The sequence below is a fragment of the Rhagoletis pomonella genome, unplaced genomic scaffold (assembly GCF_013731165.1).
Source record: "Rhagoletis pomonella isolate Grant_MI unplaced genomic scaffold, Rhpom_1.0 Rhpom_scaffold_00002, whole genome shotgun sequence".
NCBI classification, from domain to species: domain Eukaryota; kingdom Metazoa; phylum Arthropoda; class Insecta; order Diptera; family Tephritidae; genus Rhagoletis; species Rhagoletis pomonella.
In genome coordinates this window covers 54,909,336-54,929,054 of record NW_023458556.1, presented here as the reverse complement: position 1 = coordinate 54,929,054, position 19,719 = coordinate 54,909,336, and the positions used below count along the sequence as shown (strand labels likewise).

The following is a 19,719-nucleotide window of genomic DNA, read 5'->3' as shown; positions in this document are numbered from 1 at the left end:
ATGAAAATTTATTGTGGAAAAGCAACAATAATTTGAAAAAATGGTAGGTTTTAGTTCGCTACCTTCTCTCCTATTAAGTCTACTTACTGATACAATCGCCAAATCACTTTCAATATTTTCAAGTATATACTCATTGGAGTATTTTAGTGGTATTTTTCAGTGAAAGATTTTGGAATGTAAGCCAATAAATTTCTGGCTTTGAAATCGTTTTTTGTAACAAAATTATTTGCATCAGTTGCAGTATCAAAAGTCAATTTAGCCCGCCCGTTGCCAAGCGCCCTGAGGTCAGCTAACCCAACCAGAGAGAGATCATCTATCAGTTCCATGAAAAATAAGTTTAAAAAAATTAGTTTCCTTATGCCCCTTTCATCAGGCAACACTTCCAAAAATACAATGTACTTTACCTGGTCATTCGTCTCATACAGTAACGACGGCTTTTCAACCTTGGTCAGTAGCACGTGCTTCGGATTAATATTTGAAGCTCCAGGAGAGCTTTCAGACAACTCCATTTCGGAATCGCGCGATTGCCCCGTCGCATCCATCGAAGCCTTAAGGTTTACCAATTCTTTTATACCAGGACGTTTTCCACTTCCAACATTGCTGTTTCCTTTAGATTTTAGTCGCTTTTTTAACTCACGAAACCTAACCTCCATCGGGAGGAAGGCAGTCAGGAAAAACAAGGACCAACTAGTTCAGCGAAAAATGTCTTGTTAACGAGAAAATGTATATATTAAACTTATAAACGTGTATTGCGAATATAGGTGTGGATAATTTTGCATTGTTTAAATTTAATAAGTTTGTCAAATAGTTTTCAGTCCGGAAAGTCGAAACGAAGCGTGTATCTCAATTCGGCGCCAAAAACGAAGTTAGCTCAAAACCTTGATTTCAATATAACTGGAAACGTATGTAAAAATGCAAATTGTTATTGTTTACGCCTATTTTGCATCAATTGCTTTTTGTAATCAACAATTCTCACCTGGACACTTTACCACATACAAGATAAGATGTTAAGTACCCGCCAAAAATACAGCGTAGCTAGGCGATTCGTAAATATTTTCGTTTCGTATGCAATGAAATTATTTTCTATTGCAAAAAAACGAGAAACCCCAAAAAAAATATGTTTGTTTTACCAGACAGTCTCGTATTTTTTTCTGCGTATTTTGCTAAAGCCAATTGACGTATGGTAACAGCTGATCGGCGAACTGGGAGGAAACAAAAGCTAGTTACAGGGTGATCAAGCAGGTGAACCTTTATCTAAAAGGGTGTATTAGGGTGTATGAAGGTAAACATACGAGTAATTTTACAAAACGGAAATAAGGAGTACCAGTACTACCCTTGTTTAAATGACGTAAAGCGATATTTTTACATTATACAAAATCAGTTCTATGTCGTTCCACGACAGTTGGGTCTACGTAACCCGAAGGACCTGCATCTACATATATCTCCGGCTGATTCCCAAAAAGCCCTTTGGGGAATTTTCAAGTTCTTACAACAACGAATTCCATGTTGGTTAATACCCAAACAACACAATACAATCAGCGTTGCCATTTTAGCCGTTTTCCGGCTAGATTTAGCCGGTTTTGATAGCAACTAGCCGGAGAAAATTCGATCTAGCCGGCAGCCGATTTGTTAGCCGGTTTGTAAAAAAAAGTTAGCCGTTTTTAGCCGATTTTACTATTTGCCTAATTTTCAGGTGCAAAAAGTAAACAAGTTGTTCGAAAGCAATAATGCAGACCCAATGAAGATTTTTAATGAACTCAATGTTTTACTTTCGCATCTATGCTCCCTTGTGGTTATTAGCGCGGACACATTTGATCCTATATGCTCCCCATTGGAACCATACCTTGCTCCATTTCCTCAGTTTTATCACAGTTTTGAAGAGTATTTAAAAACAAAAGTAAGCACAAACGCTTTTGACCACGAAGCCGAGAAAATAATTCGAGAAAATGGTCGCTATTTTATTATCACTTTAATAAAGGAATTACGCCAACGCCTCCCTACAAATATTGCCACACTAAAAAAAAATTACTTTTTTCGGTTGGAAATGCATTAAGAGTAATTAAACCATAAGTATTTGTTCAAAAACACAAATATAACGCCGACGAAATAACATCCATAGAGATGCAATGGCAACGGTTAACGTTACATACCTGGAGTAATTTAGACTCAACTGTAAATTTTTGGGCCGAAGTTTATCAATTTCGAAATGCCCTAGGAGAAAACCCTTTTGCTGACCTTTGCAACCTAGTTTTTAGTTTTCTTGTTTTGCCTATAAGTAATGCAGAAGTAGAGCGAATATTTAGTTCAATGAATATAATAAAAACTAAGCAAAGAAATCCAATGTGTGTTAAAACGTTAAACGCTATTTTATATATAAGATACGGTTTAAAACGTGAAGAAAAATGCTGCCATAATTTTACGTAGATGACGATCTCTTAAAGTTAATGAATTCAGGTGATATATACAATAGTGATTCATTTGATGATGAGGAATATACACTCGATATAAATTAATGGTGTTAATTAGTCTTTCGTTTCTTGCGATTTATTTAAATAAAGCATATGGATTTTCACTAAAACATTTTAGCCGTTTTTAGCCGTTTTTTTTTGCCAATCTAGCCGGTCGGCCCAAAAAGTTCTGGCATCACTGCCAAGAACTAGTCTTTCTACTTATGATTTATTTAAATAAAACATGTGAAATTTAGTTGAAACAGTTTAGCCGTTTTTAGCCGGTTTTTTTTTGCCAATCTAGCCGGTTGGCCCAGAAAGTTCTGGCAACACTGAATACAATACTGTTGAAGGGTAAGAACTGCTTCTGCTTACCGACGAAGGATTTAAAACGAATGAAGTAAAGACGTTTGAGTTGTATAAAAACGTATTTTACAGACACGTAAGCGCGTAACTTGTACTTTTAAAACATAAAATATACATATATATGAACGGCAGTCGGTAAGTTGCTGTTGTTGTTGTGGTTGTTGAAGGTTTTACACTTGTGTTGCTCGTACGCTGTCTAGAGTCCTTCTGTCATGGCCGACGAAAATATGTACCAAAGTTGGTTGCAGTTAAGGCGTATTAAACATACATTTTGGTTGCAGTTCTTATTCGCGGTGTTGCCACTTTCAGCAAACTACCAGGGTTGCTAACACCCCGCCCCCCGTGAATCCTCACAGGATTCACCACCAACTTCTAACTTTGCTAAACGCGAAACTGGTCTGCGTAGTAGTCCGCTCTTCGTTCGCACCTCCACGGTACGTACTTGTCCGTCTTTGGCGGGAAAAACTTGAGTTATGTGGCCGCGTACCCATTGACTACGGGGCAGCGTTGAGTCGCACAATATCACCAGGTCGTTCGCTTGAAGCGGTATTGCTTTGTCCTGCCACTTAGTACGGCACAATAGCTGAGGCAGGTACTCGGTTGTCCATCGCTTCCACAACCGGTCCTTGAGGTTTTGCGCGATTCTCCACTGCTTCCTTAGGCAAATCTTCTCGTCAACAGGGTTCGGCGTCTGCGTTGAATTAACGCACCCCAACAAGAAGTGATTGGGTGTTAACGGCTCATCTTCTTCATGGCTTATAGGCAGGTCAGTTAGCGGTCGGGAGTTGATGATATTTTCCGCTTCTATTAACACGCTGTGCAGAGTGTCGGGTCTTGGGGCTACCTCACGCAACGTCTTGCTTAACAGCGACTTTATAATCCTTATCAAGCGCTCCCAGCAGCCACCCGAACTGGGGTTCAGCGGACAGTTAAATATCCACTCGATGTTTTGTCTGCCAGCCTCGGCTTGAATGCGGTCAGTGTCTAACAACTGCTCAGCTGCCCTCAACTCCCTTTGTGCGCCAATAAAATTTGTCCCATTATCACTCCTTATTCTGGACGGCGTTCCACGTCGGTTTACAAAATTCCGCAGGCATAAAATTAACGCATCGGTGCTCAGGTCGGTAGCTAGCTCTATGTGTGCAGCTCGAACTGTCAGGCAGGTGAATATAACGCCCCACCTTTTCTCCTTGCGCCTACCGATGGTGACGTTAAGAGGGCCAAACAAGTCGACGCCTGTGTATGTAAAGGGGCGCACGAACGGAGTTATGCGGTCGACCGGCAGCTGACCCATCATAGGTTGGTTTGGCTTTGCTTTGTCGATCATACACTGTTGACACCTTTGCTGAACTGCCTTGAGGAGCGGTTTCAAATTCGGTATCCAAAACTGTTGTCGGATGGCATTAATGGTGATTGCGGAATTCTGGTGATGATTTATTTTGTGAAAATGTTGTACAATCAGGGTTGACACGATATGTTTGGCAGGCATTAATATCGGTCGTCGTGCTTGCATTGGTAGGTATGTGGCCTCGTCGATGCGTCCGCTCAATCTTAATAGGCCACTTTGGTCGAGATACGGCGAAAGCTTATACAGCGAACTTCTTTTGGCGATTTTACCGCCGACTGACAAACCTGCGATTTCGCTCGAAAAGCATTCTCGTTGGACTAGTTCGCATACCATATGCTCTGCTTTCTTTATCTCTGATGCTGTGAGGCTTTGCGACATGGGCGTTGTACTGTTGCTCTGTTTTCGAAATAGTATTGTTGCTCGCATCACCCAGGCTGTTGTTCGTAATAGCTTTGTGAAGGAGCTAAACCGTGAAAAATTAATGACGGCACTGCCGTGTTGCACCACCAAAACTGGAACGGATATTTCTTCTGGGAGTACTGGTGACGCTGTGATCGTAGCCGTGGGCCAATACTCTTCGTCGTGCTGCAAGAACTCGGGGGCCTTTTACCCAACGGCTGCTACTGTCGAACTTGGGTGGACACAAAGCGCGTGTTGCTACGTCTGCTGCATTTTGAGAAGTTGACACCCATCGTCACTGCTCTTTTGCCGTTGTGCCGAGAATCTCGGCTATACGATGGCCGACGAACGCCTTATACTTTCTTTCCGACGAATGCACCCATTGCAGAACCGTCTGGGAGTCGGTCCAAAAAACTGCTCGCCCTATGTTGAACTCGTGGCTGTCCTCGATGAGCTTGTACAAGCGGGTGCCCAATACTGCTGCCTGTAACTCGAGTCTCGGGATCGACATCAGTTTCGCTGGTGCTGTGCGTGTTTTGCCCATAATGAAGCGAACGTCAACTCCATTAATATGAAGTACTCGAACGTATACTACCGCAAATGCGACTTGACTAGCGTCGACGAAAGTGTGGATTTCTACCTTGCCACCATGTAAGATTTGCGGCGAATAACAGCGGGGTATTTTCAACTTCTTAACGTTAGGAAACTCTTGCCACCAGGGCCACCATCTCTTGTTTAGTTCTTGAGGCAGAACTTCATCCCAGCCAATCTCGCACTTCCACGCTTTTTGAATGAGAATTTTAGTAGTAATTAAAAATGCTGCTAACATACCAAATGGATCGAACAACGACATCACGATTCGTAACCACTCTCATTTTGTCGGAGCTCGTATTCCGTGCAGGACATCTTTCGGCAAACGGTGGAAAACGTCATCGCTTGTATTCCAGTAGAGGCCAAGCACTTTGTCTACTGACGCGTTGTGTTCCAGGCTAACCACCTCTCTCACGGATAACGACGAATGATTCAAACGATCTTCTACTTCTTCGCAGTTGGAGACGAAGTTCCGTAACTCGAACCCTGCTTGTGAATTGATGCTGACAATGTCACTGCAGATACTGATGGCTTGTTCAGGCGTGTCGAAGCTTGCAACTAAATCATCGACATAATGCTTGTTAATTATAGTCGTTGCGGCGTCTGGAAACTGTGCTCGATACTCCTCGGCGTTTTTGTTCTTTATATATTCGGCAATGCAGGGTGAGCAAACAGCACCGAAAATTAATGACGTCATCACATACTCTGCCACAGGCTTGCTCGCATCACCATCACGCCACAAGTACCGCTGAGCGTGTTGATCAGTTGCGCGTATCTTGATTCGCGAAAACATTTCGCGTATGTCTGCGGACACTCCGACACGTCCCTGGCGAAACTGTAGCAAAATCCGTATCAACGGTTGTGCTTGCTCCGGACCCTTCAATAGCTGCGAGTTGAGCGACACGTTGTTTACTGCGGCTGCGGCATCAAAGACGATTCGCGTCTTTTTGGGCTTATGCTGGTTGAATACGGCAAAGTGAGGTAAGTACCAAGCATTTTGGTGTGGCTTTCTGGCTTGTTCACGGCTTAACTTTCTTGCATACCCTTTGATCACGTACTTAGCCATCTCTTGTTTGTATCGTGTACCAAACTCGGCATCGTTCTTCATTTGGCGCTCCACTGTCAGTAAGCGTTTTTCGGCAATTGCTTTACTCTAAAGCTCTCTGCTGCGAAGTACTCGTGTACTAAGTCATGTAGTTGCTGATATTCTTTCACCAACAAAACACGGGGATTCAATGTTGTAGGCAGCTTGGTTGGGCCGTACGCGACCCAGCCTAGTAGTGTTTTTACAGCTAGCGGGCTGTCGATGTCGGCTTGCACTGTTGCTGAGGTCATACCCAGGTATGCATGCTTTATCCCGATGAGCAAAACTGGCTTCGCACGACAGTAGTTTTTTATCGGCAAATCTCTCAAATGCTGAAAATTTTCCTTGGCCATAGACTGCTCTGGCAGGTTCAGGTTCTTAACCGTATATACCTCCTTCAGTAGAAACTTCCTCTTCGTCGCACAATTCTCAACTTCAATTCTTATTTTATGCGATTGTTCCGTAACAACGTTGTTGTCATACCACTGCAGCGTAAGTGGATGCAAGCAACCCTGGGCTCCGATCATCTTGGCCACTTCCTCTTCCATTATTGAAATTGACGAACCCTCGTCGAACATCGCTAATATCTCACGCTTACCTTTCGGTCCATATATGTTACTGGCAATATTTTAAACAGTTGACCATGTGCGCTTTGTGTTTCCCGACAATTCAGAACTGTCTGCGCAATGACATCCTCTCGTGTAGTTCGGCGTAGCATCTGCATTGTTGCATCTTCGTTGTGGAGTAGCTGGTTGTGATAGCGCTGGCAGCCACTTATGTTACACCTCCTTCTTGCACGACACTTTTGTGTGGAATGCCCCTTGCGTAGGCACGAAAAGCAAAGCTGTTGCGCCTTAACCAGGTCCCACCGCTCTTGAATACTGCTTGCCTTAAACGCATCACACTGTGGAAGCATGTGGTTACCACTACACTGATAGCAAGTAAGTGAGTCCTTTGGCCGCTCAATATGCATCAGTCGACGGGGATTACCCGATGATGCTGACTGCCTGCCACTCTGCGTGCTGATTGTCGGCATAAGACAAATTATTTTAGCCAACTCGCTAAGCCACTCAGAAAAATTTTCAACTGATGGATACGGTTGTATAGTCGCAGCATGCTTCGCCCAGTCGAACTGTCGGTTATGCGGTAACTTACCCACCATTTGTTCTAACAATGTCACGTTAGCTAAGTGCTGCTGGCAATTTGCAGACTTAAGAAATGCAACAACATTTCTCACTCTCGAGGAAAACGGTACAATTTGCTCCGGCATATTATACGCTATTGGCGGGAAATGCTGCAGTTTACTGGTTTGGAATTTAACCAAAATGTCCGGTCGCCCGAACCTGAACTCCAACTCGCTTATGACGTTCGGCAAGTTGCTCGAGTAAATTAGCATGGCGGCGACAGCTTCTTTGGCGGGACCAACTAAGCACTTCTGCAACCTCATAAGGTTTTGGCGGGGGCTATACCCAAAAGTTTCCGTGGTGTCGTTGAAATTTGCGAAAAATAGCGGCCAGTCCTCGACATTGCCACTGAACACAGGCAAATCATAAAGTTTTACTTGCGAGTCGGTTGGTGCTACGACGGCTTGAGTATTGTCACGCTGTGCTGGCTGCACGCTCTGCTCCGGAATATTCTGTGGTTGCATGCCTTCGCGAAGCCTTATTATGTCTCTTTGGCTCTCCGCAGTGCTTTGTCTAAGCTCTTCTACGGAAGCCCTTAACGCATTCAATGTAGCAATTATAGCATTCGCGCTGTCTTCTGCGGCTGCACCTGGCTGACCCTCCATGCTTTCAAACGATGATTCTGATTCACTCCTTTGATTCTCGCTCGTAACACCGGCCCGATTTCGTAAAAAATATCGGTTAGTTTCAGACATACAAAATGGCCTCCGGTACCAACTTTATTCGTTTTCACCGACAGCGTACAAGTGTAAAAGATGTTGAAGTGTAAGAACTGCTTCTGCTTACCGACGAAGGATTTATAACGAATAAAGTAAAGACGTTTGAGTTGTATAAAAACGTATTATTAAGGTTTCTACTTTTACAGACACGTAAGCGCGTAACTTGTACTTTTAAAACATAAAATATATATATATATATGAACGGCAGTCGGTAAGTTGCTGTTGTTGTTGTGGCTGTTGAAGGTTTTACACTTGTGTTGCTCGTACGCTGTCCAGAGTCCTTCTGTCATGGCCGACGAAAATATGTACCAAAGTTGGTTGCAGTTAAGGCGTATTAAACATACATTTTGGTTGCAGTTTTTATTCGCGGTGTTGCCACTTTCAGCAAAGTACCAGGGATGCTAACAAATACAATACAAGTAACCTAGTGTTCCTCTACGACGGAAAAGCTTCTCATGGGTAGAAAGGTGGCTCTACTTGCGTCAAAAAGCGCATCAAATATTAAACTTGTATTATTTCATTTTATTTTAGTTATTCAAACCTTTGTACTTTTTTACAGCAAAGTGAGGAGTGATTTTATCAATGATCTAACTTGCATTTTCAAAACATTGCACAGCTACCCTAGCATTTTGGTTAGTATTACTTTTCCCCTATTCTTTGTTCAAAGCATAATAGCAAAACAACAACAAAAATAAACACGAATGTCAACGAAATACAACTGACAAATTGAAAACAAATCACGCGAGAATAACAAAAATGTGAAAGGCGAGAAAAACAAGAAGGCAACAAATGCAATAACAACACGCCTGTCATACGACCAAAAATTAGTATTTCTTGAGGGCGAAATTAGCTCTGCAACTCATTCAACAATAGAAATTCAAAGTGATAAGTTCAGTGAAATAAAAACAAAAGGCTACAATCATAAAACACACTACTAAATTATCTTTTACAAATACAAGCAGTTACAAGAAAATAGAAAATATTCAAAACAAAATGAAAATGGCAGGCAAATGAAGTGAATAGATAAAAACTTATTAGGAGTTCCCAGTACACGAAATAAGTCGAAACAACTAGAAAATACGCAACAGCAGTGCGGACTTAAGAGCTTCTTTTAGAGAAATAAATAAAAAACTATTGCATAAAAAATAAGTATATAGCTGTGCGTTTAATTTATTTGAGCGCAGATATTTTTGAAAAAAGCACATCATCTTGGAAGAAAAAATTAGAACAACTAAGGAACTACATAGCGGGCGCTGACGTGTTAGCCGTTGCTTCGCTGCCCGCTACACGCCGCATCCACGACAAAGGTGTCATCCAACTGGTAAAAGTGTGATAGCTGCCGCTTAAGTGAACAAGCATACCAATTTGAACTATATAGTATTGAAAATCAGCAGGTTTTAACGCGAGCACTGCTGAAGATAGAAGTACATATTTATTTGCTTTCGCATTAATTTAATAAAAAGTAATTAATACAGCAGAATAATTAAAAATATTTAATTGAAGAAAAAAAAGACTAACGTAAACACATACACATAAACATATATACGGGAGTTATCGCTAAATATGTCAAGAGTATCACTATACGGTTTTACAAATACATGGAGGCGTTACCCAAAGACTTTGGGCGGAGTTAGCGTTCTAACGACGTGAGTATAAACTAAAAAATAATTAGAAATAATTATAACTTTTTTACTGAGTAGCTAAGGTATATTGCATACATACATAATCTTTAATTCAATTGGTCAGCCTGTATGTATGTACATATGTATGTATAATCAACTACCTGCATTTCTTAAATTATTGAAGGCTTAAATATAGGTTAGTTCACTAATGATGAGCAGGCATCCTTCAAAAAATCTGTAAGAAAAGATAAAAGTTTGTTTGTTAAGCCCTGTATGCAGCTCTCAAGAAAACGGTCAAGAAAAAATTGCCATTATTTCCAAGAACGATAGAATACAAGATTGCGCATTCCCGCAGAATGACATTTGTTGCAACGGGTAAACAACGAATATGGCGAAGAACAATGAGTTGACAGTTGTGAATTTGCAGTGAGAAAACGTGGTTTCTTCTTGATTCACCAATTTCTCAAGCCATCTTTGAATATAGCAAATTAAGCACTACGTTAACAAAAAATATACAACCACTCTTGAAATGTGTTCAAAAGAATAGGTGTTATTAATTAACTATTTAGAATTTTTGTGTTTGTATTACAGGTGCCGAAAAAGTGATAATAGGGGTATTCTCCGAGTCTTGCAAAGCTCTTGCACGGTGCACGGATTGCACGGTTTGCAAAGCTGTGCCATACGAAAACCGGTTTTTACCGTGCAATCCGTGCAATATGTGCACCATGCAAGGCCTTTGCAAGACTCAGAGAATACCCCTAATAGCTTGTCGCAGCGCATGTTTTCCTGCAGAAAGTGGTCGATGCTTGCTTACCTCCGATTTTAATTTGTAATTTGTGGTATTTCAACGTTTTCAACTTAACATGTCGTGTTTAAAAGTGGTCCGTAAAGTGCTTCATGCATATTACGCTGGTGTCTAAATTTTATGGCTTCTCCTGCCGGCAGAACTCTACCCACTTTCTGGCCAAGGCGTCGTCGCGGGGAAACAAAAAAAACTGCATTTGGGGGCTTTACCCCTACGGCTGCTGCAATTCAACACACGACACGACATTTTTATAAAGTTTTTATTACAAATAAAACGTTTTTTACTTCAGAACACACGAATTACTTAGATTTTTCACTTGAAAGTACACAATACGTTTGCACTTGTTTCTAAACAAAAAGTTTGTTTACGTATTGCCATAAATGTCAAAGTCGGCAAAACCAAAGTAGCGGTTTCGATAATGCGCCACCTTCAGTTCATTTCACCATGCATTATTTCGTGTGTGTGTCCAAGGAATTTTGACATTTTTCATACTTCACAGCCTGTTGCCTCACTCTTTCCTCAAGAAATAATGGCACGGGCATATATTTCTGTTGCAAACCTGGGTTGCCTTGCGCTCTTTTTTCACAAAAAACTTTAGAAAACCGTAGTAGAAATCATAGTAAATTTCTTAAGAACTGCGTACTGCCTTAAGGAAATTTGACTCAAGAAAATTTCTTAGCCATTTCTTGTACGTCATTTTATATGGATTTTTAGCTTTTCTTGAGAGCTGCATACAGGCCTTTAATTAGAAATGTGAAATATTAGTCAGCGAATTAAATGTTATTAATACATACTCCAGCAATGGGTTGTGCGCTGGGCTTGGGACCCGCCACGTAAAAACCACTTCCAGTGAAGAAGCAAGGCAAAGCCTCGGATGAGACCCCCCCTTATGATGACGACCACGGCAAACGTTTAAAGGACTACGATTTGAGGGCATGCACCTGGATTGTCCGGACCCATAAAGGGGAAGGTGCCTCTGCCCGGCTGGTTGATGTCCTCGTAAGGACAAAAGCTGACATCACCGCCATCCAAGAAATGCGTTGGACGGGGTAAGGCAAACGATGTCTGGGGCCTTGCGACGTCTACTACAGCTGCCATGTAAAGGAGCGCAAATTCGGTGTTGGATTTGTGGTGGGAGAAAGACTCCGTCGCCGAGTACTGTCGTTCACCCCGGTGGACGAGCCACAATCCGCATCAAAGCGAGATTCTTCAACATCTCGCTCATCTGCGCCCATGCCCCGACGGAAGAGAAGGATGAGGCATCCAAGGATCTCTTCTATGAGCGCTTGGAGCGCACGTACGACCGCTGCCCCCGTCATGATATCAAAATCGTGCTTGGCGACTTCACTGCTTGGCACCCGCCTCTGTGCAGCAAAAAATGTGCGCCCAAATATGCAAGGAAAGCTTAACGTCGAAAAGCTGCAATCACAACAGACAGCCAGCGCTTTCGCTACTCGGCTCTCACACCTGCTCTCAGAGAGCACTCTTCAACAAACCGACATATGCGAGCAGTGGAACCACATTTCCCGCTCATTAAGTACCGCCGCCGAAGAAGTAGTCGGATTTCAGCGAAAGCCGCTGGAGCTGACAGCCTGCCAGCTGATCTATTCAAGTACGGCGGCGAGGAGTTGATAAGCTGCAAGCATCAACTCTTGTGCAGAATATGGTCAGATCAACGCATGGCCGACGACTGGAATTTAAGTGTGCTCTGCCCAATCCACAAGAAAGGTGACCCCTCCATTCGCGCCAACTACCGCGGGATCAGCCTTCTAGGCATAGGTTACAAGGTCTTATCGAGCGTATTGTGTGAAAGACTGAAGCCCACCGTCAATGAACTGATTGGGCCTTATCAGTGTGGCATTAGACCTGGCAAATCCACCATAGACCAGGTATTCACAATACGCCAAATCTTGGAAAAGACCCGCGAGAAAAGGATCGACACTCACCACCTATTTGTCGACTTTAAAGCCGCTTTTGACAGCACTAAAAGGAGTTGCCTATACGCCGCTATGTCTGAATTTGGCATCCCCTCCAAACTCATACGGCTGTGTAAAATTACGTTGAGCAATACCACCAGCTCCGTCAGAATTGGAAAAGACCTCTCCGAGCCGTTCGCCACAAAACGGGGTTTCAGACAGGGCGACTCCCTTTCATGTGACTTCTTTAATCTGATGTTGGAGAAGATAATAAGAGCTGCAGAACTGAACCGCTCAGGAACAATTTATTATAAGAGCGTGCAATTGCTGGCTTATGCCGATGACATCGACATCATCGCTAACAAAAACCGCGAAGTCTGTTCTGCCTTTTCCAAGTTGGATAGGGAAGCAAAGCGAATGGGTCTGGTGGTAAAAGAGGACAAGACGAAGTATCTCCTGTCATCAAACAAACAGTCAGCACATTCGCGCCTTGGCACCCACGTCACTGTTGCCATTTACAATTTCGAGAAAGTAGAGAATTTCGTTTACTTGGGAACCAGCATTAACACCGATAATAATGTCAGCATTGAAATCCAACGTAGAGTCACTCTTGCCAACAAGTGCTATTTTGGACTGAGTAGCCAATTCAGGAGTAAAGTCCTCTCTCGATGTACGAAAACCGCGCTCTATAAGTCACTCATCATGCCCGTGCTGGTATATTGCGCAGAAGCATGGACAATGACAACATCCGATGAGGCGGCTCTTGGAGTGTTTGAGAGAAATATTTTGCGGAAAATTTACGGGCCTTTACGCGTTGGCGACGGCGAGTACCGCAGACGATAGAACGATGAGCTGTATGAGCTTTACAACGATATCGACATAGTGCAGCGAATTAAAATACAGCGGCTCCGCTGGCTTGGTTATGTCGTTCGAATGGACACCGACGCTCCAGCTCTGAAAGTATTCAACTCGGAACCCGCTGGTGGTAGCAGAGGAAGAGGAAGGCCCCCACTGCGATGGAAAGATCAGGTGGAGAAGGACTTGGCTTCACTTGGCGTTTCCAATTGGCGTCAGTTGGCACAGAGGAGAAACGACTGGCGTGCTTTGCTGAACTCGGCCAAAATCGCTTAGGCGGTTACAGCGCCAAAAAAGAAGAAGAAGAAGAATACATACTCCTGGTATAAAAATTATGTATAATATGTTTTGAAAAATAGTATTTCTGTATGTGTCTGCTATGTGTACATACATATACAAATTTTAACTTGCAGAAATGTGTTCATTTATATTTGGTATAGAGTAAAGTCGGCGTATTTGAACCAAAACTGATTTTGTTTGCAAAAACTCAATCGCAATTACATTTTGACAAATGTACATGTGCATTTACATGTCAAAAAATTCGATGAGCAATCCCTAAAAAAACTATATGCTAAAATCATATATGTAATACTCCTATATTGGCAGTAAGAGCTAGTACCGTCCGAAAACACTACAGTACAGATATATCAATAAACACGTACGAAAGAAAAGGAACACACACGTTTATAAATAAACATGTACACAACACATATACAAAAACGGCACTCAAGTACACAATACATTGACAAAAACGGTACTAGACTGTCTCGCTTTGATTTGGGAATGCTTGCACATTGAGAAGTTAGCTTACTGCCAATATAGAAGTATTACATATGTTCTGTACAAAGCTTAATAAAACACGCTATTTCTCAACACGATTAGAAACACATCTATTTTATTTTACAAAGTTGGACACATATGTATATATATAGCAAAGCAAAGCTAAGTGAATGCTGGTAACGGCTAACTGTGCTTACATACAATATATTTATATATATGGTTACGTACAAGTACATGGGTTGACAAAATAGGTACAAACATATGTATATAAAATTGGGAGAGTAAAAGAGCACTGGACGGCAGCCGCTCTTCAGCGACACCAGTTTCTTACCGCGAGCATTTAAGTGGTGGCCAGATCAGTCGAATTCTGCACAGATTTAGTTATTCAGATATTTTACAAATACACATTGGCAATATAGTTAACAAAACAAATTATTGGAGTATTTTCTAAACTATTTTATAATGCTGGCATATACCCTTCTTAAGTTGAACTCTCTGTTAAAACGGATAAATGCTTTTTTATTAATGATATTAAACGGAGTAGCTATCTATATACAACCCGTTACATAATTATAACCCCACAACATTTTCAAAAGTTCATTGCCAAATCGTTATTTTAAGTCAATAAGTAGACGTAAGAAGGTTTTACCTTGAAAGTACTTTTGAAGAGGGTTGCCACATGCTACACATATCGAGTTGGCAACGAAAGGAACTGAAATATTATTGGTCAATTCGGCTCTCGAAGTGGACACACCTCTAACCTCCTGCAAACACAAATCAGAGACGGCACTCTAATTCCTTAAATATATTTATTCAAAAAGTGGGTCAGCTAACGGGACGTCACGCGATTTTTAAATATTTACTCGGCAGTATTTTTAAAGCACATAAAAAAGCACAAAAAACAAGGCCAGGTAAGCAGTAAAAAGAAGAAGGTGAATGGATGTTTTGCTAAGTTATGATTAACCTAGCAAAGTCTTAATTATTTAACAAATAATAAATAAAAAGTAATTTCTTTTAGAGAATAACGGGTCTAGTTTTCGTAGATTATTCGGCAGAGTTTCCACGATTTTTAAATGTCTCTTCAGGGCTGGATCGCATTTATAGCCTATTTCCACCAAAAGCTTAAGTGCAAGTAAGAGGTCAGGTAAGTTACAAGACGTTTCACATGGGGTGATCGGCAGGGTTCATTTCTTACTTTTTGCCTTTTTAATTTTGTTTGCTTGTACCTAATATGAGCAATTACCTCTTTAAAGTTGTTATCTCCCTTTTAATTGGCATAAGCTGCAGTTAAGGCTTGGTGGAAATGAACTATTTACCTGGCAACACCAACGGTGGACGATTTAAAATTAATTCAAGAGATTTGGTGGGTGAAGGTAGTGGGAAGGTAGTGCTCACTTGACAAGCCTAGGACCCATCCATTGTACCCGTTCCGTCTTGGCTCTGGATAAAGTCATGTTTATCGTTGTTCACCAGACGGTGACTTCGTAGAAGATAATGGGTATTTTTACAACTGTGTATTTGATAATAATTTCGAAAAGACTATGAACTTTGGAACAATTGAGATCAAAATTTCAGGGGTTAAAAATTACGAAAAATTCATGCTAAAAATAATGTAAAACAACGTTTGTCGCATATTCTCGGAAAATAATACACAGAATTGTATCACACGAGCTTTAGAAAGAGGATAATGAAGCAGCGTGCAGCCTATTTGCCGGATCTAAGTTTAAACAGTCGGCCGCTGTGGTGTAGTGGTAAGCAGTGCGCGCTTCCACTCCGCAACGCCTGGGTTCAAGCCCTGGTCAAAGCAACATCGCAAAAAAATATAGAAAAAAGGTTTTTTCTTAACAGCGGTCGTCCCTCGGCAGGCAATGGCAAACCGCCGAGTGTATTTCTGCCATGAAAAACAGCTTCTCATAAAAATACAATCGCCGTTCGGAGTCGGCGTAAAACTGTAGGTCCCTCCGCTTTGTGTGACAACTTCAAGGCGCACGCCAATCTATTATTATTATTATTATTAAGTTTAAACAGTTGAGAAATTTATTTGAGTATTGACAGTCTTTCCTTCCGGCGATAAAAGTGGCAAAAACCTCAGGAGGCTTGAATTATTCAAACGACGTGTAGAACAGTTTTCCGGGAAAGTGTTTTTTCCATAAAGTGGGACTTGGGAGATAGCACGCAATACAAATATGTATTACTTAGTAGCGAAGTGAAGTTAATTATATACTTTTTAGTTCGTTCAGTCGACGATGGTTATCCAAAAGGTCTACCCTGTCTAAGGTGCCGTACTGCTCCACAGTACTTACCGCGTTTTGAGTTTACCCACTCTGTGATTCCGCTCCCACAAGGACAGGCCTCGTTACTTTCAATCCCGCAGTGTTCTGGTACCCAGCATAGTATGACTGTGTTCCCTCCTACCAAGAGTTGAAGACTATCAAATCGCTGCTTGAGGAGTCTGGAGATGATCGTTCTAAGGACAGGGCCCTGATGGCTGCCTGGCTGTCTAAAGAGATAAGTAGAAAGGCTCCTTTTAAAGCCAATCTAGCCTAGGTTGAGACTGCTAGTATTTCGACCTGAAAGACTGTGGTCAAAATTCTCATTGCAATGGAAAGTTTGGTACCGCCTACATAACTGGGATCAAACTGAGGTGAACCATTTGACCAGAGTTCTCGGTCTGGAACATTATTCCAAAGAAGTTTAGCATTAAATCGGTGAACTCGCACATTACTAGGCCAGGAAATCCGAACACCTGGGAATCTCCCTTAGCTTTCGTCTTCCGGAGCATTGTAGCGTTTTTCCGGCGGAACTAATGGCAATCGACAGGGCCACAAAACTGGTAAATTGTGATATGATATCCCAAGCAGATATCTACACATTTGCTGACAACCAGGCGGCAATCAAATCTCTAACGAAGCAGTCGACAACCTCCATGGTAGCCATGAAATGTCGCACATCTCTTAACTAGCTGGCTGAGTCATATCGCCCAAAGGAGATATGGGTTCCGGGACACTGCGACATTTAGGGGAACTGTAAGGCCGATGAACTGGAGCGATTTGGCACCCAACTCCCTATTGAGGAAACTATGGCCGGCGCTACTACTAAGCTTAAATAAGCAAAATATCAGTTTGTTAGTATCTGTTATAACAGGGCACTGTCTAATTTGGCAGGCATCCCTATTGACTAGGCGTACGATTACATGACTTCTGCAGAACTTGTCAAGATGAAGAGGAGGAGGAAATGATTTTGCACCAGTTGTGTAGATAATTCCTCGATAACCTGGAAGACCTCAGATGTGCTCAAAATGGTGTGTCCTATCGCCGACAGCGGCAACCTAGCCTCAATGTTTGCATTTCCATTCGTTTTCCATACCATGAAAACCAAAAAAATACGATTTTTAATTTCTGTAGACATTAATTTTATTTATTTCTTATAAATGATTAGTTTGATTCGCTTGATGCATTGTCTTTATATTTATTTGAAATCATTTATGCTTTTCCATACATTTTTGATAGTTACTTAATTTTGTTTTCACACACTTTTTAAATACTTTAAAGTAGAACTTAAATACTTACAGCTTTTGAAGTTGAGTTTAAGTAAAAAATTCAGAGCTTATAGTATAACCGCATACTTTTTTGATTCATATTATTTATTTACAATTTTTTTTTTGTGGTATCTATACGTTATAATTAAGAAACATTTCATAATAATACAACACGCATGTAAGCATGTGCTATGTATGTATGTATGCATGTATGCACATACAATAGTATAATTTTTGAAACAATAAATTTTATGCAAATTCTCATATTCATTCATTGCTTATTACAACGTTGACAAAATATGTTAAAAGAACAACATTTATAACATCGATAAAAATATTTTTATATAAGATAATATATAACAATTGAGAAAACCGACCTATATCACATTTAGAATTGATTAAATTCAAATTTAGTTTCTTTATTTTTATGCCTATAATTATTTTTTTTTTTACAGTTAAACTAATTGTATAATAATTTAACAAATTTATTTACTCCTAATTTGATTTATGCTTAAGATGCAGAAAAAAAATTTACTTTTGATATTTTTTATGCCTAATGTAAATATTATAATTGCTTTTCAACTCAATTTGATATCGGCATGCGGGATATGGTTTGAATTGAGAAGAAAAGGATCGATATACTTACATATACATAAATTTATCTACATTCTTATCTACTGAAGAAAATGGAAAATCTTTATTGTATTTTTGGTCAAGTATTTTTATTTAACTTTAGTTACTACATATATACTTACATTAATGACTTTTTTTTTACTTTTAGAGCAAAAATTTTGGAAACCATAGACTTTGTGAACTGGGAAGCTAACTGGATTTACATATATGAATTTCCAAATATGGCAAAGGCGACACATCTGAAAAATCAGTGGTCGAAACAAATTTTGGGCGCGGCCAAGTTTTCATACTTAATTTTTTTTGTTATTTAATTTCAGTTATTTTTTATAAAAAAAAAGTTCGGACCACGTTGTATTCAGTGATAGCCGGCGAGTACTTTGCATTTAAGAGTGTCTGTTAAATACTATTAACAAGTTTGGCTATTTTTAACCGACTTCAAAAAAAGGAGGAGTTTATCAATTCGACGGAATATTTTTTCTTATTTTTATGTATGTAACTTTGGGCCACGTTAACCAATTTCTATAACTAATGAAGAGGTGGTATCTCAGATGTGGTTCCATACTAATTTGGTTTAGAGCCGGTCTTTGGATCATGAAGAAATTAACGTTAAATGTTTATATTAGAATTGAAGTCGGTTGGGTTTTTGGCTTAAAAAGCATAGAAAAGTCTAGTTCTTATATAGCAAACACCATATAAATCCGAATTCAAAACTTTGTAAAAAAATTAACACTTTCAGACTATTTATCATGAATTTTTAGAAAAATTGTTGGTGTGTATTTTAATAGCCCATTAAACTTTAGAATGATAAAGTGCAAATTACAGGTGGGTACAAAACACCACTGATTTTTGGCAATTTTTTTTGACGGTGCTTGGCATTTTCTTGCAAATAAAAAAATTGTCCAGCATATTTTGTACGGAAGAAAACCGCGACATCTTGGGCAACAAAATCCAGAAGAAATTAATGGTAATTTTTAGCCACTTGAAACTTGCACTGGGCTTCAAAACTGCGCATTTAAAATCTTTCTAAGAAATATAATTAAAAAGTTCGAACATTTTACGCATGCATTTTTTTTAATCTTACAAGTAATAATTTTAACGAATTTATTAAGTAACGAACTATATTTTAATAAAAATATTACTAGAATTAAATAACAAAAAAAAAACACAAAGCAGTAAATGTGTGGTGCGTGCGTCTATAAGTTTTTCGACCACTGTATGTAAGTATATGGCTGTTTCATCCTTTACAACGTTTAGAAGGAAATTTGAATTTTGATGTAAGAAATAAAAATGGCGCCAAATATCGTTCGCATTGCCAGTGGCTGAAATGTCATTACAGGCAGCCTACCATTGAAGTTTTGTTTGAAAAAAGAAATCAATAGATTTTCCACTAGTTACTGAGGCCAATCTGATACAAATATTCAGTTTAAAGGCC

General features: G+C 40.3%; 1 protein-coding gene and 1 long non-coding RNA gene across 2 annotated transcripts; both read right to left on the bottom strand.

The window, feature by feature from the left end:
* Positions 1-3,138: 3,138 nt before the first annotated feature.
* On the bottom strand, positions 3,139-4,587 carry LOC118753817. The gene has a single exon (XM_036488694.1). It carries the CDS (start codon positions 4,585-4,587, stop codon positions 3,139-3,141), a length of 1,449 nt encoding a protein of 482 aa, XP_036344587.1.
* Positions 4,588-9,617: 5,030 nt separating this feature from the next.
* LOC118733810 lies at positions 9,618-9,991 on the bottom strand. Its single transcript, XR_004992292.1, has 2 exons — positions 9,861-9,991; positions 9,618-9,795 (listed from the first exon to the last, which is right to left on the bottom strand). It is a non-coding gene; the product is annotated as an uncharacterized LOC118733810 (long non-coding RNA).
* Positions 9,992-19,719: the final 9,728 nt, after the last annotated feature.